The sequence below is a fragment of the Aotus nancymaae genome, unplaced genomic scaffold, assembly GCF_030222135.1.
Source record: "Aotus nancymaae isolate 86718 unplaced genomic scaffold, 86718_ANA_hifiasm-v0.15.2.pri h1tg000003l, whole genome shotgun sequence".
Classification (NCBI taxonomy): Eukaryota; Metazoa; Chordata; class Mammalia; order Primates; family Aotidae; genus Aotus; species Aotus nancymaae.
Window position 1 is genome coordinate 34,370,451 of NW_026988414.1, and position 24,910 is coordinate 34,395,360.

Genomic DNA, 24,910 nt, shown 5'->3' on the forward strand with positions numbered 1-24,910 from the left:
TCCAGGGAGTCCTGGTGGATGCAGCCAGGGACACTGCTCAGTGCTCCTCCCACTTGACACCTTGGGAGCCTCAGGCTTTGCGGAGGGGGGGCGGGGAGGCGGGGGGAGATGTCCTCCTCCTGGAAAGTACCCCGCCTTCCTTGGCTTCCTGCCTCCTCTCTCCCAGGTCTTCCTCCTGCTCCTCATTCTCTGTTCATTCTCTCCTTGTTGGCATTCTTAAGGTCAAGTGCTTTTGCTCCCCTTACAATCCGTTCTCAACACTGCAGCCCCAGTGATCCTTTTCAAACAAGTCATATCATGTTGCTGCTGTGCTCAAAAGCCTCTGGTGACTCCTTCCTCAGAGTAAAGGCCCCCATCAGTCCATCCACATAGTGACCTCCAAATGCTAGCCCTTTGCCCCCACCCAGGCTGCAACTTCTCTGTCCTATTTTCCCCCCTGGTTTCCTAGCCTCCTCCTGTGTTCCTGGAGCCTCCAGGCATGCTCCAGTCTCTTTCAGTCCCTTTGTCATCTCTTTGGTAGATGACCTCTGAACACCTTACTGAAAATTACACTGTCTACTCCAGCCCACCTGCTCTCCCTATTCCCTTCCCAGCACTATTGTTCTCCATAATACCCTTCACCTCCTGACAGACTAATGATCTCACCTGTTTTGGGTATGGTCTGCCTCTTCTATCACAAAGCATGTTCAGGATTTTTTTTTTCTTTTTTTTTAGTTTCCTGCTGTATCCCCTGCCCTAGAATAGCTCCTAGCATGCAGGTGACATTCCGTAAAATGTGTTAAACAAGGAATGAATAAGTAAGCATCCTACCATGTCCCTAAATGTGCAACCTCCAGGGTAGTCGCAGTGGCTGGCACCACCCCCGACGTGGTTACTGCAGCCAGAAACATGAAGTTACCCAACTTTCTCTCTTCTCTTGTGCCAAACTGTCCATCTGTCATCACGCCCTGAAGCCTACTTTCTGGCTGTCCAGGCTCTGCCAGGACCTATACCCTGGTGTACCAGCATCACTTTGGGCACAAGCAACAATGTCCTGAGAGGTGCTGACTCCAGGTCAACTCCCTCAATCTGTCCTCCACATCGATGCAGAGCCAGCTTTGGAAGCTGAATGTGATCCTATCACTTTTCTTTAAAAGCCCTTGGGGGCAGCCAGGCATAGTGACTCACACCTATAATCTCAGGACTTTGGGAGGCCGAGGTAGGAGGATTGCTTGAGGCCAGGAGTTCAACACTAGCCTGGGCTACATAATGAGATGCCCCCCATCTCTACAAAATATTTAAAAATTAGCCCAGCATGGTGGCATACACCTGTAGTCCCAGTTACTGAGGAGGCTCAGGTGGAAGGATCCTTTGAGTCCAGGAGCTTGAGACTGCAGTGAGCTACAATCAAGCAACTGCGTTCCAGCCTGGGTGGCAGAGGAAGACCCTGTTTAAAAAAACAAAAGCAAAACCAAAAAGTACCCTCCAATTGCTAGACCAAGTGTGAGCTTTCTGGAAGGATGTACAAGCCCTTCACAGTCCAGCCCTTGCCTGCCCTCTGCCCTCAAGTTTTTCCTCCCTGCCTCTTTCCTCCTTATGGGAAAACTTTCCCTTCCTCCAACCCTTCATATTTCTCAGACTCCAGGAGCATTCTTCCCTTGCCCCTCTGGTCCCCTGTTAGTCATTTAGCAGGACCCCGTGCCCACTCCCACTGGGCCTGTGCCTGAGCTGAGCTGGGAGCCCTGGGAGGCAGTGGTGTGCAGCAGTCAGAGGGCCTGAGCTTCAGCCTGGCTTCACTCACTGCTGAATATCTCCTGGGCTTGATGCAGGAGGATAATACTAAGTGCCCTGACGGCAGTTAGAAAGAAGCATGGTGAAACCTCGTCTTTACTAAAAATACAAAAATTAGCTAGGTGTGGTGGCATGTGCCTGCAATTCCAAATACTCAGGTGACTAAGCAGGAGAATGTCTTGAACCAGGGAGGTGGACGTTGCAGTGAGCCAAGATTATGCCACTGCATTACAGCCTGGTAGACAGAGCGAGACCCCATCCAAAAGAAGGAAGGAAGGAAGGAAGGGAGGGAGGGAAGAAGGAGGGAGATGGCCGGCCCACTGTGGGTGCTTGATAGAGATGTTTGCTTTCCGCTCATGATCTCATGGCCTCTGTACTTCTCACTGCACTTTCCACCTTGTTCTGTAATTGTCTCCTCTGCCCAACTGTGAGCTCCTGCAGGGAAGGGACTATCTTACTCAATTCTCTTTCCCTCAACAATCGGCCTAGAGTAGGATCATCGCCCCCCATGCCTTTGTTTTTTCTTAAGCCAAAATTATTGGTGTAAATTCATGAACTAGGTGGCCACCAGAGGTCAGCCTCACACCCAGAAGGGAGCCAATCCAAATGCAAGTTCCTAAATGGCCCTGGGGTCTGATGAAGAGAACCCTTGGGACTGAGCAGAAGCTCGGATGCCTCCAGCACAGTGGCTGGGTGTGCAGGGTTTGATGGGCTTTGCCATGGGTTCTCCAGGCTTGGAGGGTTGGTTACATGCGTTTGCCAGTATGCCCCTCTCTCTAGTCCCTCGTGCATGCTCATGGGGAACTGAATCCAGATGAGTTGCTTCTTAAACCTCTCCACTTTCATTTCCTCACCTGAAAAAAAGTGGAGAGGTAACTCCACGACTCTACTACCTGCTTTATAGGATGGTTGTGAGGCTTCTATTCCATGGCAAGGTGCCTGGCATAGTGTTTATAGAGTAAGATCTTGGTAAGACTTTGCTAAATGGATGGAAGCCCCAGAATGGCAACATCACCCTCCAAGTGTGAGTCTTGTGGGCAGTGTCTGGCCTGAATGAGGACACCCAGTTAAACCTCCCTGCTCACAAGTGTACATTCAGAACAATGAGTAGAGGGGGCCGGGCTTGGTGTCTCAGGCCTGTAATCTCAGACTTTGGGAGGCCAATGTGGGCACATTGCTTGAGCCCAGGAGATCAAGACCAGTCTGGGCAATGAGGCAAAACCCTGTCTCTATAAAAAATACAAAAATTAGCCAAGTGTCATGGCACATGCCTCTAGTCCCAACTACTCAGGAGGCTGAGGTGCAAGAATTGCTCAAGCCCAGGAGGAGGAGGTTGCAACCATGATTGTGCCACTGCACTCCAGCCTGGATGACAGAATGAGACCCTGTCTCAATAATAAATAAAAATAATACATTTTTAAAAACTTTTTTAAATGGGTGGAGGAGCTGTGATGGCTGAGTTTATTAACAGACTGACCTACTGGCTCTGTACTCTCAGAATTTCAGGGCTTGAAACAAGGGAACTTGAAGATTGTCTCTTCCAATCCCACTCCAACCTGGAACACTGTCTACAGAGTTCCTCTTTGGTTAAGGAGTACTGAAACTCAAATGAGGAATGGATTTATTAAAATACTGTGACGTTGCACATTAATCATTGGAGACACCCATCCACCAACTTCCATTTCCCAGTGTGTTTGTTCATGAGAAACTTTCACTGCTGTGTAACAGAGGTGCCAACAGCCTCCAAGAGAAATTGGTAGAACGTGCACTTTGTGAGGGGAGTTAAAGTCACCTTAGCTGCAGACAAATGGTGTAGAAGGGAGGTCCTAGGAAAGGTGAGGGACCCAAATAGACCCTGAACCCTCAAGCAGCAGTTTCCAGCCAAACTCAAGTTATGTTAATAAACAAGATCATCATGTTGCCTAGGAAAGACAACAGCATGTTTAAGAGTTGACTGGGGCCAGGCACAGCAGCTCGTGCCTGTAATCCCAGCACTTTGGAGGCTGAGGCAGGAGGGTTGCTTGAGACCAGGAGTTCGAGATCAGCCTGGGAAATATGGTGAAACCCCATCTCTACAAAAAATCCCGGAAAAAAAAAAAACAAAAAAACAATTAGCCAGGCTTGGTGGTGAGCGCCCATAGTCCCAGTTACTTGGGAGGCTAAGGTGGGAGGATTGCTTGAGGCTGGGAGGCAGAGATGATGGGGGTGTGCATTTACAGGAATGGGTGGACCTGAATGTAAGGTGACTTGTAAGCAGCATGGTCTAGAAAGATGGACCAAGAGAGGGAGGCTCAGCATTCTGCTTCTGTACTGTGACCTGACTGGCTTGGATTTGCCTTCACTCCCATCAGTTGGGGAATGAATGCAGCAAGACTAATAATAAACATTGTGAACTCAGGTTTGAAATTCTGGCAATCTGCAGCACGGGGGGCCCCCATGCTAGGCTTGGCTTGGCTTGAAGGGTGGTGTGGTTTGGAAGGGGTGGAGGGCTGTGGAAATGAGTCCAACAAGATGGGCCCACTCTGAGCAGGAACCAGAGTTTTTCTCCATGGGTCTTACCATTGCACTTTGTCGCCCAGCCAAGAGAAAACAAAAATAGAAACACTGCGGAGGGGACTTTTGCACCTGGCTGGGGATTGACTAGACTACCTGGGTCCCTTCCATCTCCCACACTCTATAAAATGTTCTAGAGTTTATATAAAACTCTATAAAATTGTTTAATTATGTAAACCATAATTAAATAATTCCACAGTTTTTTTACCAAATTGTGCAAACATTACTATTGTTCAATTCCAGAACATTTTCAAAACCTCCCAAAAAGAAATCCCATGCCCACTAGCAGTTACTCCTTTATCCCCTGGCAACCATTAACCTATGTTCCATCTCCACAGATTTAGATTTCATATAAATGGAATCATACAGTCTGTAGCCTTGTACAGCTATCTGGCTTGTTTCACTGAGAAGGAAGTTTTCGGGGTTCACTGATGTCACAGCATGTGTCAGTGCTTCATTCCTTTTTATGGTCAAGTAATCCAAGGAATATTCCACGGAAACATTTTATTAATCCACTCATCAGCTGAGGGACATTTGGAGTGTTTGGGTTTATTTTACAGATGTAATTATGTAAGCATATTCTTTGCCTACTCCTTCCCTCAAATTAAGGAAAATCAGTAGCAAAATGAAGGGCAAGTAACTAAAACAGCCAGCAACTGGCACATGGAAAAGGAAAAGCACCTCTGGGTTTTAGGTTAAGCCGATGAAGAGTGGGGCCGAGATTTGGTATCCACCTAGTTCAAAACCCCTAATGCTTTCCAAACCTGTGTCTGAGCTGAGTTCACACTAAACCATCAAGTGAAGCCATGGGAAAGTCCTTGGATCAGCAGGAAGAACTAAACTATTTTCTAGAGCATTGTTTGTTAATCTATCTTCCAGAGATTCATAGGATTTCACAGAAGCAACTCATGGGCCACCAAGGGGGCTGTGGCTGAGGGCCAGATAGGTATAACTCTGAGCCTGGTCCCCATCCCTGCTTTAAATAGAACAGTCTTGATTGAATTGCTTTATTTGTGGGGTTTCTTCTAAGAGTTAATTTGGAACAAATAAAGGGTGTTCTTGGCTTTAAAAAAGTTTGGCAACCATTGGTCAAGGTGGTTGTGGAATTGCTGGACTGGGACTGGGCCTCCGTGACAGCGGCTCTTACGAGTTCTTCTGAGGAACCTTGATAGTGACCGTCTTCACCTCTGTGTAGGCCTTAAGCCCATCCTCACCCAGCTCCCTCCCGTTTCCAGATTCCTTAAACCCTCCAAATGGCATGTGGCAGGTGACAATGTTGTAGGGGTTTACCCACACGGTCCCGGCCTGGAGTGCCTGGGTGAAGTACATGGCCTTGTCCAGGTCCCGGGTGAACACAGCCGCAGCCAGGCCATACCTGGTGTTGTTGGCCCTCTCAATCACCTCCTCAATCTTCTTGAACTTGAACAGGGGCTGCACAGGCCCAAAGATCTCCTCTTTGGCAATCCTCATGTCATCCTGCATGCCACCAAAGACAGTAGGCTTGATGAAGAAACCACGCTCCCCGAAACGCTCTCCACCACAGAGGAGTTTTGCACCCTCCTTCTGGCCAAGTTGGATGTAGCCTAGGACTCGTTCAAACTGCTCCTTGTCCACCTGAGGTCCCTGCTGGGTGTCCAGCTCAAAGGGGTTCCCTACTTTCCTCTGCTTTGCTTTCTCTACAGTTCTCTCGAGAAACTCATTGTAGATGGATTCTTCCACGAAAGTCCGGGAGCCAGCACAGCAGCACTGGCCCATGTTGAAGAACAGGGCTTCGTGGCACTGCTCTACAGCATGCTCCATGTCGGCGTCAGCCAGCACAATGCTGGGGCTCTTGCCACCCAGCTCCAGGGTGACTCTCTTGAGGTTGGAATCACCAGCTGCTTTCTGGATCAGGTGGCCCACCTCAGTGGAACCAGTGAAGGCAACTTTGTCCACATCCGTGTGCTGCGCGATGGCCGCACCTGCTGTTGGGCCGTAGCCTGTGATGATGTTCACCACCCCAGGGGGAAAGCCTGCCTCCTTGATGAGGGAGGCCAAGTATAGGGCAGAGAGGGGGGTCTGCTCTGCCACCTTCATAACCACAGTGTTGCCTGTGACGAGCGCCAGGGCGAGCTTCCAACCCTGCATGACCAAGGGGAAGTTCCACAGGATGATCTGGCCACAGACACCAACGGGCTCATGCCGGGTGAAGCAGAAATGCTCGCCATCCATGGGAATGGTCTTGCCGTGCCACTTGTCAGCCCAGCCAGCAAAGTACCGGTACACCTTGATGACCTCATCCAAGTCCAAGGCGTAAGACTCTTGGAAAGGCTTCCCATTGTCCAAGGTCTCCAGTGAGGCCAAGTAGACTCGATCCCGCTCCACTAGGTCTGCCAGGCGGTTCAGCAGCCGGCCCCGCTCAGAGGCATCCATCTGGCGCCACGGGGACCCCAGGCGGAAGGCCTCCCGGGCTGCTTTCACGGCCCGATCCACATCAGCCCGGTCACCTTCAGCCACGTGCCCGATGAGCTCCCCAGTGCTGGGGTTGACTGTCGGGAAGGTCTTCTTGCTGACTGCATCTTGTCACTCGTTGTTGATGAACAGCTGGTTGTAGCGGATGTCTGGGTTCGGCATGGGGCTTGGGAGGGCTGCTGCCGAGGAGTACCGGGCTATCCTGCCCTGGAGACAAAGCAGCCGGGGTGCCAGGAGGCGCAGCGTGCTGATCACTCCAGAGAGGGGCAAAAGAAACCAGGGTGAACAGGTGGGAGAAGCCAGGTGGTGGTACCCAAAGACCTACCAGCTCAGACGTTCCAAGATTCCAGCATAAAGGATTGTCACCTCTAAAAACATGGACTGTAAGAGCTGTGAGGGCCCTGATGAACTCCATCACGTCCTGCCTATCTTCAGCTCACTCCCTCATCTCTCTCTGCTGGGTCTCTACTCAAAAGCCACTGTCTCAAGGCCTTCCCTGACTACCCTTTATAAAATTGCAACTCTTCCCACCGCAACACTCTCTATCCCCACTATGCAACTCTTCCCACTGCAACACTCTCTATCCCCACTACCCTGCTTTGATGTTTCTCCAGCTCACATCCCAAATACTGAATTACAGGCTTTTATGTTTCTTGTCTGTCTCCCCCCACCCCGATAAAAGCCAAGCTCCATGAGCACAGGAACTTATTTTTTTGTTTCATTCACTGCTATGTCCCCGAGCCTAGAGGTATGACTGCTACAGAGCAGTGGCTTAATGCATAGTACTGAATGATACACCTTGGAAACACTGAAATTGCCATAAAGGCTGTCTAAGAATTGACCTAAGACTTGAGTAGAAATCAAAGGTACTCGGAGACAGTTTTCTCTGAGAGGGGCTTGCTTCACGTCACCTCTGTGCCTCAGTTCCTCCATATGTGAGATGCCTCATGGGGTTATGTTGAATGATGTCTTGCATATAAAAACCCTGGCAAGCTCCACTCAGAACATCAGAACTGGCCATGCCTCAGAAATTGACCTGGCTCAGAGTCCCCCAACCATAGGTCTCAGTGTCCCTTTTCAGCTTTCCCAGAGGTGCAACAAGTCAGGAAGCAGCAGATAAGAAAAGCTACGACTCTGAAGAGTGCAGACTTTGTTAAAATAACTACTGCTATAAAACTTAAACAGCATATTAATACATGTTAAATAAAAATTAGACAGAGTGTAACGTTCCCAGATTAGCTGAGGCAATTGTTCTTCAGCTAGGATTTGAATCTCTCTGCCTTTAATGTCTCATGAGTCTTGCCCGGCCCAGCAGCAAAATGGAATTGCACCTGCCTGTCCCTTCACCCCCAGCCTCTCACCCTCCACCCCTGGGCAGAGAGAGGAACAAAAAACTCAATCATGAAAGCAAGGCTCCAGATAAGTCCCCAGCCCCATAAAAATCAATGTGATGGGTGTTGTGGCTCACGCTGGTAATCTCAACACTTTGGGAGGCCAAAATGGGAGGATTGCTTGAGGCCAGGAGTTTGAGACCAGCCTGGGCACATAGCAAGAACCTTGTCTCTACAAAAAAATAAAAATACATTTGCCAAGCATAGTGGTACATGCCTGTAGTCCTAGCTGCTTGAGAGACTGAGGTGGGGGAATCACTTGAGCCCAGGAGGTTGAGGCTGCAGTGAACCATGATTGTGCCACTGCACTCCAGCCTGGGTAACAGAGCAAGACTGTATCTAAAAAATAAAAATAAAAAAAAAAAAAATCAATGCTGACCAAGACAGCCCTCCCTTGAGGGGAATTGAATCAGCAGAGTCTGCCAGGGGTGCCCCAGGGTTCCATTTAGCTCAGGGCTTTGCCACATACTGGGACAGAGCCCCCTTGCCACCAACAGGCCTGGCTCTGAGGGTGAAGAGACCAAAAGGAGGCTGGGGAAAGGGGAGTCACCAATCCATGGATAGGGATTGGAGGGGGTAAGCAGTCAGGAGGGGTGGTCATAGACCAAGGCTGGCAAAGCTTTGCAGCCACACCAAGGCTATTCCTACTCTTGGGGCCTATATGGAGTCCTTGCCGGGGCCTCCACTTGTAGATAAGAAGATCACAGCTCACATAGCAAAATGCCTTACAGTTTGCAGGCCGTCTTCTCACTGGAAATTTGCCAAGCCTCTCTGCAGCCCCTGGGTGATCAGGGTAGATGATAACCCCCATTCTGGCAGAGGCTGGGCACCAGGGAGGTTCAGGGACTCACCGAGGACACACAGCAAGAAAGTATAGGAGCCTCACCCCAGATTTCCACAGCCCTAGTTTTGCATATCCTCCCAAATATGGGCAATTTTTTACAGTTCACCCACTGCGGGAAGGACCGGACCTTCTCTATCCGCGGGGACTGCGGCGGCGCCCACCTCACCCCCTCGGCGGGGAAAAGGGCACAAACTCTGGGCTTGTCCCAGCCTCTGGGCTATGGTCAGGGACCCTATGCTGGAGTGGGCCGAATGTCGTACTAACGTGGGAAGGTCTGGGGGTGTCTGTGTCCTCGGGGCCCCGGTAGCAACACCCAGGGGCGAGGGTTGGGTTAGGGGGCGTGGAGAGAGCCCTACAGTGCAACGGCGGAAAGACCAGCCCCCAGATGGGGCCGCCGGGGCCCAGAGAGGAAAGCCCCCACGCGGCACTGGGAGCCGAGGGGAGACCCGCGTTAGTTACCTGCAGGAGGCTCGGGCTCAGGTTCAGGATAAAGCTCAGGTTCAGGTTCCAGCCCTTCCAGGTCAGTCCAGCCTGCCGCCTACGGCTCGCCCCAGGTCCCGCGTCCGCGCAGCCCGGGCTTAACGGCCGATGAGGCTCCGCCTGCGCCTGGGGCACCGCCTACTTCCTGGCGCCGTGCGCCGGCTTGGCCACTCCTCCCTCGCCCAGCCCGGCCTTGGCCCATCCCGGCCCCGCTACCCCAGGCAACCCGCACCGCTCCAGCGCGCCCTCCCTCGGGTCTCCACACGCCCAGTTTCCATGTTGCTCAGATCTAGGATCCTAAGGCACTGGTTTGGGAGCGGAAACAGAGATACCCAGAGAGGAGCAGGAGCTTCCCCAGGTCACACAGCAAAGTTTTCGGACACCAAACCCCAGCTACGTTTTGCATTTCTCCCTGCTGCAGGAAGCTGCTTAATAGACTGCCATCCTTGAGCCTCCCCCAACCCCTTCTCGGCCTCGCCTCTCCCTCACTTTTTTTTTTTTTTTTTTGCCCGGGATTCACTAATTTCTGTCCTCCACTTTCATTGCTCCTTCCTTCAGTTCCTTTAAGAAGAGTTTATATTTGGGCATTTTTCAAAGTACATTTTTGTCCTAAGGACAAAAAGTGTACACACAGTGTAGAAAGCTTGGAAAACACAGAAAAGGATGAAAAAAGTAGGAAAATATCTGTAATCTCTGCACTCACGGTAGTCAGTATTATGGTTGGGTGTTTGTCCTGCTGGTATTGTTTCCTCTGCATCTGTCAAAAATTATTTTAATAAAAATAAAATCATATAGTAACGTCTGTTGTGCTGCTTTTAAAAAATTTAAAGGCCCGGAGCTGTGGCTCACGCCTGTAATCCCAGCACTTTGGGAGGTCGAGGCGGGCGGATTACCTGAAGTCGGGAGTACCAGACCAGCCTGACCGACATGGAGAAACCCCGTCTCTACTAAAAATACAAAAAATTAGCCAGGCATGGTGGTGGACGCCTGTAATGTCAGCTACTCTGGAGGCTGAGGCAGGAGAATCGCTTGAACCTGGGAGGCGGAGGTTGCAGTGAGCCGAGATTGGGCCATTGCACTCCAGCCTGGGCAACAAGAGCAAAATTCCGTCTAAATAAATAAATAAATAAATAAATTAGCGCTGTATTTTGAAGTTTTCTCCTATCACTAATTACAGATGATATCCTCTCCAAGGATGCATAGAATTCTGTTGTAGGGGTAAACTGTTGGACATTTAATTGTCACCATCTTGTTGCTATAAAGGTTGCCAAGATGGACCACTGAACACGCATCTCACTCACTCCACCCCCACTGCACCTTCCTTCTGGCTGGAGAAGTCCAAAAGCTAACCACCATGTTTCCCAGCTTCATTTGCAGTTAGAATTCTGGATGTGGACTAGGTGCTGCCAAATAGTAGTACTCAGACAGATGTGGAAGGCAGACATGCCTTGGAGGGTATTGTCCTGCCCCTGCAGGGTGTCACTAGCAGGATGGCAGAAACGTGAGATGTTCTGTGGCAGCATTCCTTGTCCCTTCTCCAATTCCTGGCTGTGGACTGGCAGCTGTGGCCGTAGCCGCTCCTTGACCTGGCTCCCTGCTCTTTGAATGGAGGCTGCAGGAGCATGTCAGAGGTGGCCTCAGACAATCATGAGGCTGGTGGGCCACATCCATATTGTCCTGGGAGTCAGTCCTGGTCTGGCGAAGGCTTGCTTCTGCCTCTGGCACTTGCAGCAGCTCTGTGATCACCCAATTCCCTGTATTAAAGCCCTGACTCTCCATACATCTACGATGTTCACGTGCAACTGCTTGGACCTAATTCACTTAGTTCTTTCCTTAAGCTACATCTGTATGGAATCTTTGCTACCATATCATCCTTAGGATGTTCACAGTCCTTGCTGCAAAAGTTAGCCCTCCATTAAGGCACTATGATTGGCATCTTATCACCTTGATGCTCATGATTTCCTGGGGTTTCTCCAGCAACCATATGAACCCCTTGCCAAGGCCCTCCCGCTTCCCCCACAGCACCTGGACAGCCTAGCTCACCTTGGGCACTTGGCATAGCACTCCAGGATTGATTGACTTAATGATTAACTGACCAATCTTTAACAGGCCTCGTTGATAGAGGGAGTGAGTTTATGGCAAAGTGAGTTTCAGTTCTCATACATTGGGAAACTGTGGCAGGTCTAAGAGGCCAGCTGCAGATAGGAAGTGGCACCCATGGGGCAAGGTTGGAGGCTGTGCCCTTCGAGGAGCAGCTGAAGGAACTGGGCTGTTCACCCTTTAGAACTTGAAAGACAATGCTGTGCCCTCCAAATCTCTGAAGGGCAAAACCAGATAGGATATGTGGGGTCCTAGAAAGCAGAGCCAGACCAGTGAAGAATACACAGGAAGAACTCTCAGGCAAAGCAGAGCTGGCTAAGGCTGGGAAGGGCTCCCTTGAAAGGCCTCTCATCACTGGAGGAGTACAAGGAAGGACAGAACCATTTGGCCAAATCCTAGTTCAGATAAGAACTAAACAAGGGGTTCCCAAACTTAACTGCACATCGGAAGTGAGTGGGAAACTTTTTTGTTTTGTTTTGTTTTTAACAATCTCCTGGACCTTGCCTTCAGGGAGTCTAAATTATTAGATCTGGGTTGGATCCCAGAAATTTTTGTTAAATTTCTCATATGCTCCCCTTTTTTTTTTTTTTTTTTTTTTTTTTTGAGATAGAGTCTTGCTCTCTCACCCAGGCTGGAGTGCAATGCCACCATCTCGGCTCACTGCAGCCTCTGCCTCCCCGATTCAAGCGATTCTCCTGCCTCAGACTCCTGAATAGCTGGGACTACAGATGTGTGCCACCTTGCCTGGCTAATTTTTGTATTTTTTTGTAGAGACAGGGTTTCACCATGTTAACCAGGCTGGTCTCAAAACTCCTAACCTCAAGTGATCCGCCCCACTCAGCCTCCCAAAGGCTGGGATTACAGGCATGAGCCACCTCGCCTGGCCAAGTTTTTCATATGCTTCTGATATGTAACCATATTTGGGAAGTACTGGCCTAAGTGGTTTCTGAGGAGTCTATGATTCTGTCATAGATGTTTCCAGAAAGTGACTTTGCCTGCAAATGTGTTGTGTCTAGAGTCTATCCAGCATGCCTACCCTTGACACTTCCTAAGCTGTGACACATCAAAACTAACCAAAGTGATCCTGTTATAAGGTATTTACTCCCCTTCCCCTCCCCCTCCCCGAGAAAAGAACCTTCTACAGTGCTTGGCATCTTGACATTTACGGTTTGGAGAGAAGAACTAATATGCAGAAGCTGAAGGTAAAATGCACAAATTATTTTTGCAGAGGGTTGACTATTTTCCAGGAATGTGATGGATTCAGCCTTTTAATTTACAAAAAAGATCCAGACCCTTTGTAAAGATATTGGACCTGGAGCCTGTGTGGATTGAAGGGGAAAGGGTGAGACAACACAAGCCACAGTCAGGTCAGTGTCATCCAGGGATGTGTTTACACTGGGTTGGTGGGAGAAGAGAAGCGATTTCTGTCCTTCAGTGCTGTAGAGCCTTATATGTCTAGGAAGTTACCGAATCCAGCTCTGAGAATGACGAACAAACCAGCTAGATTCCAAACAAAAGGACATGCGAGCTGCACTGAGTGTTTCTTCTAACTGAGCATAATTATTTTCTGTATTTGAAAAGAAGAGGGAAGACCAGGTCAAGACACTGAGGCATTTGCAGGAAATGGAAATTTTAAAATAAAGATGCATTTAAAAATCAAAACAATACATACTTTTCTTTTTCCCTAAGTGACCCCCTAAGTGAAGCTCACTCTCTGTGAACATGAGCAAGCCTGAATATTGTTGAACAAAACCACCCCTTGAGTATTTGCCACAAACTCAGTTCTCCTCCCTCTCTGTCTTCCACCCGCTTCCCTTCCTCTGCACTTCATTTTTATAGTTGAAGAAACTGAGACCCGAAAAGGAAAAGGGACTTGCCCAAGTTCCCTTCAGAAAGGGATTAGGGGATTAGTATCCAAGTGCAGACTAGAAGCCAAGCTCTTGCACAATCACACAAATAACACTGGCCTGGAAGCAGAGCCTGCAGCTGGTGTGTGGGCATCTGCAGAGGTGGGTTTCTACCGAAGGCTTTAAAGGCCCCCTGAAAAGCATTCAGTTCACAGCTGTGGGCTGCAGAGAACACTGGTAGTAGCCTCCCTATAATGCCAGCATTTCCAGAGTTCTTGAAAATGGCTTAGTGCCCTTCACTTCCCAGCTTCCCACCACTTGTGCTAATATTAATCTCTTTCTATTCAAAACACCTAGAGAGGCTTCCATTTTCCTGACCACACCCTAACTGACAGCATCATTGAGACTAAGACCCAACTGAGGAGGAGGTTGGGGGCTGGGGGCTGGGGGGGTGCGGGCCAGGAGACAAGACTGTTGCAGTGCTTACATGTGGCAGTGGCATCTGTTAAGCACAGTTAGAGTTTATCCCAGCAGAGAAAAAGGCTCGGCTTTGACTACACTGCCCTGGCTGTGGCTCCCCTCCTCACATTAAGGCCAAGGAGAAAAGCCACGTGCAAATGAACTCAACTGTAATTGAAGAGAGAGCCATGTGCAGCTTTGGGAGCTCCATCTTGTTGGAGAGATGAGGAGGAGTTTGGGAGGAGTTTGGGTAGAGGTCAAGGAAGGAACATGGGTGGTAAATGGAAGGGATATATCAACCCTACCCTGGGGCCTGAGAGAGAGCCTGCGCTTCACATCTGCCTGTTTCTTCTCTCACTGATAAGGTGACAAGCAGCACAAAATAAATTAATGCTGCCTTAACTGTCCTAGTGAGGAAGAAGCTCCAGACTAGACACCACAAACTGGTAGCCCAAGTCTCTCAAGCCAGCATACCTGTTGTTCTATTTGGCCCCAGCAGAGTTGTGTTTTTTTTTTCTTTTTATGCTTTCTAATGCTTAAAATTTGAGATATTTTACGTTAAAATGTACATTGCTAGTTTTTCTTGAAACATTGGAAGACTTAGTACCATTAGGTCTTCACATGGATATAGAACAGCGGGTCAACTAGAGATGCAAGTAGTAGCTGCCCCCTTTAGGTAGGGCTTTCATTTTCCAGTTTGCCACAGGCCTCACCACTCCCTATTGCTTCACCCTATGTACACTGATTGTGGTAGGCAGAATAATGGCCCCAAAAGATGCCCGTGTCCTAACACCTGGTACCTATGAGGATATTACCTTACATTGCAAAGGGGGATATTGCAGCTAATGATCTGGAGGTGGGAGATTATTCTAGATTGTATAGCTAGGGTCTAATATAATCACAAGGGTCCTTGTCAAAAGGAAACAGGAGTCAGAGAAAGAGATGTGGAAATGGAAGCACAGGTCGGGTGATGCCGTCCTAAGACAACAAATGCAAGCAGTTGGAAAAGGCAAGGGACCAGCTACTCGCCCAGTGTCTCTAGAAGAAACTTATCTCTGACAATACCTTGATTTTAGTCCAGGGAGACACTTTGAATTTCTGACCTCCACCACACTCAGCTAATTTTAAAATTTTTCTTAGAGATAGGGTCTCACCATATTGCCCAGGCTGGTCTCAAACTCCTGGGCTCAATCAATCCCCCCGACTCAGCCTCTCAACGTACTGGGATTACAGGCATCAGCCACCATGCCCAGCCTGATACACTTAAAAAAGATTAGCACCAAGCTCTGTGGAAGCAGAAGAGGCAGCCCTGAGTTCCTCCCCAGACTTCTCGGGAAAAGATGACCTTTCAGTTGAGCCTGTATCAGTTAGAGTCAGATTGGATGCATATAATGAAACAGTGGTTTTCAACTATGCCTGTGCATCAGCACCACCTGGAGAGCCTTTGGAAACACCTGAGCAACACTCCACATTGTTAGGAATCCCCGGGTGTTGTCCTGGGTTATCTGGTTTTGTTGTTTCATTTTGTATTTAAGCTCCTCCATGAATTCCACTGTGTAGCCAGTTTTGAGAACTACTGACATCAGAGAAAACTGAAAATAAAAGTGACTTAAACAAGAGAGAAGTGTACTTTTCTCTCACTTAAAAGAAGTCCAGAGACAGCTGTCTGGTCTGGAGTAGGAGCTCTGCTCCATCTTCATCCCAGGAGCAGAGGTTTCTATTAAAGAGTCTTGAGGGAGAAGGAGGGGAGGTTAATACAATCCAGTGTGCAATTTGAAATGATCATTCTGGTTGCAGTGTATGTCTCCTCCAGTTTCCTAGGAGGAAATAAGATTCCAAGTTATGTTACCAAGAACAGCAGGTGTTGATAATTACTTAAGCTGGCAGCTGCTGGCACAAAGGGGATCATTATAATGTCTATTTTTGTGTAATAAAAAGTTTAAAAAAAAAAGATTATGTTACCAAGTCAATAGAAGGTGTCCTCTGGCCTCAAAGGCTGTGTAATGAATCTGCCCTTTCGTGACCTCATGATTGGGTCTGAGGGGTCCATGTCTTTCTCAGAATCCACAGTTAATTATTGAACAGCAATCACCAAACCGGGCAGAGTTGGTGCAAAGGGCACTGGCAAGGTGTCAGAGCCTGGGTGCTGGTTCCAGCCTCTCTGTGTGACCTTGAGCCACCACCTCCCTCTGGGTCTCAGTTATCACCACTGTAAAAAGAGGGAATAAGAGGAGGAGGACACAAGGGCCTCTAGGAGACTGAAGCCCCAGAAAGTTGTAGTAAAACTGTTACATAATGTTCACTGGGAGCAGAGTCCTTGGGCCACAAATTTTGGAGCTGAAGTGCATGCCATTTGACTTTCCCATCATAAAATTGACTTTTATGGTCGGTTATGGGCCACTAGAAGGCAATGGTTGAAGTACAAAATGTTGGCGGGGACCTAGTGTATCTTCATACATTTGCTGATGGAGCGAGCCTGAAATGCTGCCCTGCCATCAATGACAACAGTGCAGACCTGTCGAGGAGGGCATAAAGGCTTCTTGGATCCACAGGGCTGATGCCTAGGTGACCAGAGTAGGGAGCCACAGTGAGCGCTGATTACCCCTGCTTTCCACTCTGCCTCTCTGTCTTTAGCTAGTTCTTTCTGGTTCAAAGACAGTTGACCCTGCACAGTCCCTCATCAGGCCCAGCAGTGTCCACATCAGCAAGCATCTGCCACTCATTCCTTCTTTCACTCACCTTCTGTTACTGCTGACCCGCCTATGCTAGGCCCTGCTACTGTGGAGATGAATAAGACATCACACCTGTCCTCAGGCAACTCACAGAATGGGGAGGCAGACAGACATGCAGACTGGTGTGTTTCCCTCACACAATGTGAGAAAGAGAACTCAAAGAGTGATGCCAAGAGAGCAGAGAAACAGGAAATGGGACAAAACAACTAAACAAAGCCTGGGAAGGTCAGGGAGGCTTCCTGGAGGAGGTTATGCTTGAGCTGATTCTTGAAAGCTGAATGAAAGGGAGAAACAGCATTTCTGGAAGATAGAGCTGCATGTGCCAAAGGTCAGAAATGAGAGGGAGCCCTGTAGGGTGCAGTAAGCAGCTCCTCCTTGCCGGTGCCTGGGGTGTGATGGGATGAATGGGGGCCAGTGAGAGCCAAAGCTGGAACCACAGGAGGGGCAGATCATGAAAGGCCTGAAGTGCCTCGCTAAGGACTTTGGGTGTATCTTGAGGAGGCATAGAAGTGATGCAGATGTTTCTCAGTCACTTTACCAGCTCAGACCTCTGGTCTGTGATGTCCCTCTTGCCCGGGCCTTGCTTGGTCCCAGGCCTGCTGCTGGAGGCACCCTGCCCACTCAGCCCACCTGCGTTATAGTTTGTACATGCATTCAGCAGTTCTTGAGCTCTTGTCTCACATCCAAGAAGAATTAGGATACGCTGACACTTGAAGGGTGAGGATGGGCGGAGGAGAATTTTATTGAGCAATGGAACAGCTGTCAGTGGAGAGGGGATGTGGGGATTGGTCCCCCAGCCCTGCAGCTGGGTGGTTTCTCTCTCAGTATGACTGAGTCTGCAGCTTTTTATGGGCTCAGAATGGGGAATGCATGCTAATTGGCTTGTGAGTATGCAAAAAAGGTTAAAGTGAAGACACCACTCAAAGGTGGGCACAACGGCGTAGAAAACCAATTAGGAAAGGGTAGGCTTGTGTAAAATAGGTGAAGGATGTGATCAATCAGAGGAAAATGCGCCAAATGGGAAGACAGGGTCTCAATCTGGTCTGAGGATTTAACTTGTAGCTTGGCTTTTAGGCTTTGAACTGTCTTTGGGTTGGATGTGGGGTTTCACAGGGGACCCACCCCATCTGCCTAGGTATTTGGCTGCCTCCTGTCACTATCAGAGGGACTTTCAGGCAGAAGGGTGACTTGGTTCGATGAGAATGATTTAATTTCTTCAGATCCCATGGCAGTGAGTGAGGAGTAGGTTCAGCTCTGAGTAACAGAAACCCTCATAACAATGGCTTACATAAGAAGGGAGTTGGTTTCTCTAAAAAAGTAAAAGCAGCTCAGAGGTAAGCAGGTGAGAGAGGTGGCTCGATGCTCAAGGAAGTGCACCCCTTTTAATTCCCACTGGTCACCCCTAGCAGAGGAAATTGTCTTCATGATCCCGAATGGCAGCTACCACATCTACATTCCATGGGGCACGACGGGGGTGGGGATGAAGAAGACAAAAGGGCAAAGCGTGCATGCCTCTGGCTTTAGAGGAAGTCCGCCCAAAACTAACCCCCAAACAATCCCATTTATATCTCATTGGCCAGAACTTACTTACATGGTACAACTAGCTGCAAGGCATGCTGGGAAATAGAGTCTTTAGAGTGGTCAGAATGTTGGCGCTTTCATTTCTGTGGCTCAGTTGGAAGACACACTGGGGGCTAACTAAGAGGCTCTGCCACAGATCCCTCCAACTCTTCTATGATGACAAGATTACCGGCTTTGGTTGATAGATAAGGATACTGAGGCCCAGAAAGAGAAATTTATTCACTGGTAAGTGGTGCATCTGCAATTGCAAAGCTTGACTTGGAATGCCACACTCATAAAAGCACTAGGCAAGCTAGCAGAGGTGACTGACTTTGCACTGTCTCCCCTCTCCAAATCTGATTCCAAAACTCCCACCATAGGTGTGCCTCAGTGAGTCCTCGAGGAAAAGCAGCCCCTTTCTTTTTTATTCTTGAGACAGAGTCTTGCTCCATCACCCAGGCTGGAGTAAAGTGGCACCATCTCAGTTCACTGCAGCCTCTGCCTCCTGGGTTCAAGTGATTCTCATGCCTCAGCCTCCCGAGTAGCTGGGATTAAAGATGCATGCCACCATGCCCAGCTAATTTTTGTATTTTTAGTAGATAAGGGGTTTTGCCATGTTGGCCAGGCTGGTCTCAAACTCCTGACCTCAAGTAATCGCCCACCTCAAGCCTCCCAAAGTGCTGGGATTACAGGTGTGAGCCACTGTGCCCTGCCTGAGCAGCCCTTTCCTGAGAGGATTCCAGGATGGCTGTCCCCACCCCCGACCTTATAGAATCAGGAAGAGATCAGGGGGTGGCGGGGGGGTCCTTAGAATTTCTGGCCCAACATCACCATTGTACAGATGAGGAGACGAAGGACTGGAGAAGGGAAAGATGTCTGCAGATCCCACAGGGAGTAAGTGGGCAGGTCTGGATTGGGTCCATAGTGAGAGCCCACACATAATCCAGTCTTAGTTATGACTCACCTGGTGCTCGATGCTGTGTTTGGACAACCTTTTCAGGTAGACCGCAGCCTCATTAAGGCCTCTGCTGCAGGTTGGTGAAAGAAATTCCCCCAGGGTTGGAATAACAAAGATGCTTCCCATTGTACATCTGTTCACATGGATTATAGACCATGGAATACTCCTTCTCTGAAACAGAGTGATGATGTGTGTGAGGGCGAGGAGAGACCCACAAAGGAGAGAGGCACAAGGTGCTGTGGGCAGAGCCCCCGGCTGGGGACCTGGACCCCAGGCTGTCTGACTCACCATGTGCCCTCTGGGCCCAATTATCTGCCTGGTGAAGGGACTGCCTATCCACATAGATGGAAGACTCAAGTCAGGTGAAAGGGAGCTGCTTACTGGGCCCCCACCCTCTGGGGGCCCCTGAGGAAGCTCCAAAGGGCCCCGTGGCTCCAGGCTTTCCTAAATCTGCCCCTGGGCTGATGCCTGGAAAGGTTCATGAGGAAGGGGAAGGAAAATGACTCAGGAGCAGGAGCCAGGGAGTGTGGCCTCCAACCTGTCACAGAAGAGTCCTTCGCAGGGTCTGGAGGATGGCCAGGCCGGGTCTGTCCTCCCAGGCCCAACTTCTTGGGCCAGAAATACCTGTTAGAAAAAGGTAGAGGTGGACAGATCAGAGCTCACTGGCTCAGAAATGGCTCCACTCTCAGCTGCACTCCTGTTCATCCCCAAGCCAGGCTGGATTCTGCTGTTAAAGGGTAGGAGAGGCTCCTCAAGAAGCCTCTCTCTAGGCTGAGAAGGGCTGGAGCCTGTGCAGGGGCCCCAGCCCAGGCTCAGGGGTGAGATTTGAAATACTGAGGAACAGAACATCAGAGCACAAAGCCAGGCTGTAATTCTTTTGTGCCTGCCCTAACCCTAACCCCTGTGATCTGGTTGGCCATGGTGAATCATGCAGAAGTTTGGGGGTCCCAGGCCAAGGGCTGTGAGGCCAGAGTGGAGGTGGCAACTGGGGGCTCAGATAGGGGCTGCTTACGAACTGGTAATACATTTGGTATTAAAGTACCTACCCATATGGCTGTACTAGGGCTTTTCCACAGAAAACAAATCTTGTATTGTCATTTATGACTTGAGCCAGAGGGGGTTTATCCCTGTGATGGAAAGAATATGAATTAGCAGCATTATGATTTTGTACAGGAGAAGAGCCTGAATCCAAGGGAGGGTCAGGGCCTGTCCCAGGCCAGGCGTGGGGACTAGGCAGGGCAGGGCAGGAGGGGTGAGTAGGACCTGGGCTCTGCATCCGTGGCCTTTGAGGTGCAATTACTGCCTGCTGGGGACAGATCGATGCCTTTTAATAGACATGTTTATTTAGAGAATGAAAGGTTCTTTCAATCTTACAGAGGAGGAATCGGGAGGGAGCAGGAACAACCCTCCAGCTGAGGAAGGCTGGCATCTCAGGTCACATTCCACCTGTCTCCTGATGGGATGAAGAAACTGGTGCACTGAATGGGGCTGTTTATTCACCAAACAATGTTTGCAAACCGGCTTAATCATTATCTTCTTATCATCACCGCTCTCTCCTTCACAGAGCATGGGGCTCCCTAGTGTGCAGGCTTCAGGCCTTGCCAAACCTGGATCCTCCCTGCTTGTTTTCCGAATGCTGCTCTTTGGAGGCCCCTGAGCTCCATTCCCAAAGCTCTCCCAAGCTAGGAAGCTGTTTCTCCCTCCGGCCAAAGACCCTCGTGGAGAGCACAGGAGAGGAAAAGCAATTATTTTTGAAAACTCAAAGCCACCTCTTCAGGAAGCCCTGGAGTCCATAGTAAACTAAGTTCCCCATCTTATCTGTGAGAAACCTGAAGGAGGATTTTAAAATTCTGGTCTGCCTGTCAGAGCAGAATACGTGTAAATAGGTAATTTCCTGCAACCTTAAGGCATGCTGGGAGCCAGACGCTTACCAAGGTGACATTGGCCCAGGCGCCTGTTCTCTGCTTTGAGTGTGACACTAGAATCCCCAAACCAAGCCTGAGGGATGCGGACTTCTGATTAGATCCTGTCTGTGTTTCCCTAAGGTTTGAAATGCTTGGTTTTGGTGTACCTGAAAATGTCACTGTGCAACTGATCTACTGAATCTTCCTATTCATAAGAGGGGATATAGCAGGACGCACTGAAAGATGATCCAGGTACAGATGGAGATACTGAGGCCCAAGAGGGGCAAGCACCACTGCATTCCCCACAGGGAGTCAGTCGTGAGTCACAGCAATGAATAGTGTTGGGTGGTTTACTATGTCCTAATTACTTTACAGCATTACCTTATTTAAGGCTCATCACACCCACTTGATGGGTAGCCTAACACTGATTTTCATCTTAGAGGAGGAAACAGAGATTTAGAGAGGTAGGGGGTGGTGCTTGGTGCGGGCTACACATTAGAATCATCTGGGGGCTTCTATTAATAATAAGTACTGATTCTGATCTGACTGTTGAAGGTCCATTGAAAACAAAATTAAAATAAAAAGTACTCATGCCTAAGCCCCTCTCCTGAGTCCAAGTTTTAACTCTTAGAGTGGGCCCTAGCCGTGGGTATAATTTGAGGTGCTCCAGGTGATTCTAATATGTAGCCGGAGTTGAGACAATGGGTTGCGTAATTTGCTCAAGGTTACGTGGCCAGTAAGTGGTGGAGTCTACCTGGGGAGGTCTGACTCCACTAGGTCTCACCTGAGCATGCTGGAAATCGGTGTAATTCATTGCCTGGCAAAAAATACCTGCTCCCCTTAACAACATCATCTTCCGTGAGCCTGAAACCTCTAGAAAATACAGCCCAGGGACCAGAGGTGTGCTTTCTTTCCTGCTCTAAACTCTCCTGATGGTACCGAATGGATATGATGCTGGGTATTAATTTACTATTGTTGCTGTAACAATTACACACACATCCAAGGATCCATGGAAACTTGTAACAACTACACACACATCCAAGGAAAGTTGCAGAGGCTCACGCCTATAATCCTAGCACATTGGGAGGCAGAGGCAGGTGGATCATTTGAGGCCGGGAGTTCGAGACCAGCCTGGCCAACATGGTGAAACCCCATCTCTACTAAAAATACAAAAATTAGTTGGGCATGGTGGTGTACGCCTGTAGTCCCAGCTGCTGTAGGCTGAGGCAGGAGAATTGCCTGAACCTGAGAGGTGGAGGTTGGTGAGCCAAGATCAAGCCACTGCACTCCAGCCTAGGCAAGGGAGCGAGACTCTTGTCTCAAAAACAAACAAAAAAAAATACACACACACACACACACACACACACAATCTCTTGCAGTTCTGGAATTCAAAAGAGTGAAATCAGTTTCACTGGGTCAAAATCAGTGTCATTGGGCCAAATTCAAGGCATCAGCAGGGCCCTGCTCCTTCCTGAGGCTCCAGGGGAGAAGACATTTTCTGGCCTGAGTTTCTAAAGCTGTTTTTCTTGCATTCCTTAGTTCATAGCTCCTTCCTCCCTCTTGTCTTGCTACAGTGTTACATTGTCACCTCCTTCTTCTGGGTCAAATCTCCTTCTACCTTTCTTTTATAAGGACACTTGTGATTGCATTGAGGACCCACCTGGATAATCCAGAATCATCTCCCCATTTCTGGGTCTTTAACTTAATCACATCTGCAAAACCTTTTTCTACCTAAGGTACAGTCACAGGTTCCAGGGATCAGGACCTGGATATCTCTGGGAGTCGTCATTCAGTCTACTACACACAGGAAGGAGGGAGATACGCCTTCATTCATGTCTCCACTCAGGTTCCACACAGCCATCTGTGATCTAGCTGAAGGCCATTGGGTCAAAATCATGTTGGTTGATACTAGTTTGATCTAAATGAAGATTTTTTCTTTTGAAGAATGTTGTAGCCAGCCTCCGAATGGTCCCCAACGAGCCCTGCTTCCTGGTATTCCCACCTGCCCACATTGTGGGGTCCCTCCCACACTGTATCAGGGTGGGTCTGTGTGGCCAACAGCATATGGTAGATGTGGTGGTGGTATGTCATATCCAAGGTTAGATGATGAAAGACCGAGACCCATCTTGGGCTTTTTTCTGTCTGATCTCTCATTCTGGGAAGCAAGCTGCCATGTGAGTCTGGAGAGGCCCACCTGGCCAGGAATGGAGACCTCCTTCCAAGCTGCCAGCATCCCCTTGTATGCACTTGGAAGTGGGTCCTCCAGGCCAGGCAAAGCTTCAGGTGGCTGCAGCTCTGGCTGCAGAGAGACCTTACGAGAAACCCTGGGCCAGAACCAGCCAGCTAAGCTACTCCTGGATCCTGATGCTCAGAAATTTTTGTTTAAAGGTGTTTAGTTGGGGACAATCTATTGGGCAGCAATAGGTAGCTATTACAATAGATGTGTTCAGTCTTTGTTTCTTCTAGTGTTTGTCATTTTTAGTCCCTCCAGTGGGGAACTTCGCCAACTTTTGAGTAACTTAGAGCACTTCTGTCCATTTTCCAGAAGTGAGCAGAGATTCATTTTTCTCTTTTATAAATTTTCAGCCACCAGTCTCTCCATTCCCACGTTTTAATATGAAATGAGACAAAAAGAGGATGGCTTAGAATGAACTGATGTCTGAAAATGGAGAATTTGCTGGGACTTAACATTGGGCTTCATTGAGATTGTGGGCAAGGTTCAGAAGGAACCATGAGGACCCTCTGGACCAGCAGTGCTCAGAGGGTGGTCAGAGACCTCCTCTCAAAATCATGGGGACTTGAGACCCATCCTCAGACACGCCCACTTGGAATCCAGAGGGGTGGATCTAGGAGTCTGCCTCCTTGACAAGGGCCCCGGGGATTCTCCCCAGTACCCTGACACTGACCCTGATCCACTCTCCTCTGTTGTTGAAAGGGTGCCTTATCTGCTCAGACTGCCATAACAACATACCACACACTAGATAGCTTAAATAACAGTCCACAGCTTAAATTTATCTTCTTACAATTCTGGAGGCTACAAGTCCAAGATCAAGGCCCAACAGTGTCAGTTTCTGGTGAGGGCTGTCTTCCTAGTTTGCAGATGACTGCCTTCTCCCCTTCTTGCTGTGTCCTCACAAGGTAGGAGAAGGGGTGGTAGAGAGAGAGAGAAAGAGAGATAAAGAGAAAGAGGGAGAGGGAGGGAGGAGAGGGGAGGGAAGGGGAGGGAGAGGGGAGAGAGGAGGGAAATGGAGCTGCGATCTCATGCATATACATGAGATCCTACGGTTTGGCATATTTTTCACATGAAAAGCAGGATGATGAAGTGTATTCAAAAGAATATTGAATTTCAAGTTTAATGACCTGGGGTTTCATCTCACTTCTCCACTTAATCTTTTGTGATCCTAACATTTAAAAACTAATTTTTCCAAGGCTCAATTTCCTAGTCTGTAAATTAGGGATAACAATACTCAGTTTGCAGGGCCATGATAAGGACCGAAAGAATGAGAGCCACAGAAGGTGACCAGCACACTCAAGGGCCCAAACAAGTCCCCATCTTTGTTGGTGGAAGACAGAGGAGGGAGGAGGGAGCAACAGCCCCAGTCTGGGACCCATGGGAGCAAAGGCCCGGGGTAGGAAGCTCACGGTAGGGGAAGAGGACTGGGCAAAAGGAGGCAGCTTAGAGCTTAGAGCGTAGAGGGGTCAGCAGCTGTGGGCAGCATCTTCAGGGGCTTCGAGAGAGTGATGGCCTCTGCTGTTTATTTGCGAGCCCACTCAGCTTCTATCTAGATCTGTCTCCCAGAACCCCGACCCTGTGCCCAGAGCACTTGTCCTCCCTGCTCTGAGGGGCACTGGACTGCCCTG

The 24,910-nt window shown here is 49.1% G+C and overlaps 2 protein-coding genes across 3 annotated transcripts in view; both read right to left on the bottom strand.

Annotated features, from left to right (window-relative positions):
* Nucleotides 1-24,910, bottom strand: part of LOC105733377 (stimulated by retinoic acid gene 6 protein-like) — a 433,741-nt gene that overhangs the window by 86,871 nt on the left and 321,960 nt on the right. The gene's annotated exons all lie outside the window — the stretch shown is intronic.
* ALDH1B1 (aldehyde dehydrogenase 1 family member B1) lies at nucleotides 3,499-9,589 on the bottom strand. 2 transcript variants are annotated; one of them, XM_064379832.1, is made up of 2 exons: nucleotides 9,469-9,589; nucleotides 3,499-7,021 (listed from the first exon to the last, which is right to left on the bottom strand). In XM_064379832.1, exon 2 carries the CDS (start codon nucleotides 6,733-6,735, stop codon nucleotides 5,467-5,469), a length of 1,269 nt encoding a protein of 422 aa, XP_064235902.1. In that variant the 5' UTR covers nucleotides 6,736-7,021; nucleotides 9,469-9,589; the 3' UTR covers nucleotides 3,499-5,466. The 2 variants fall into 2 exon arrangements, with proteins under 2 accessions (XP_064235902.1, XP_064235897.1); XM_064379827.1 differs by having other exon boundaries at nucleotides 3,499-7,028.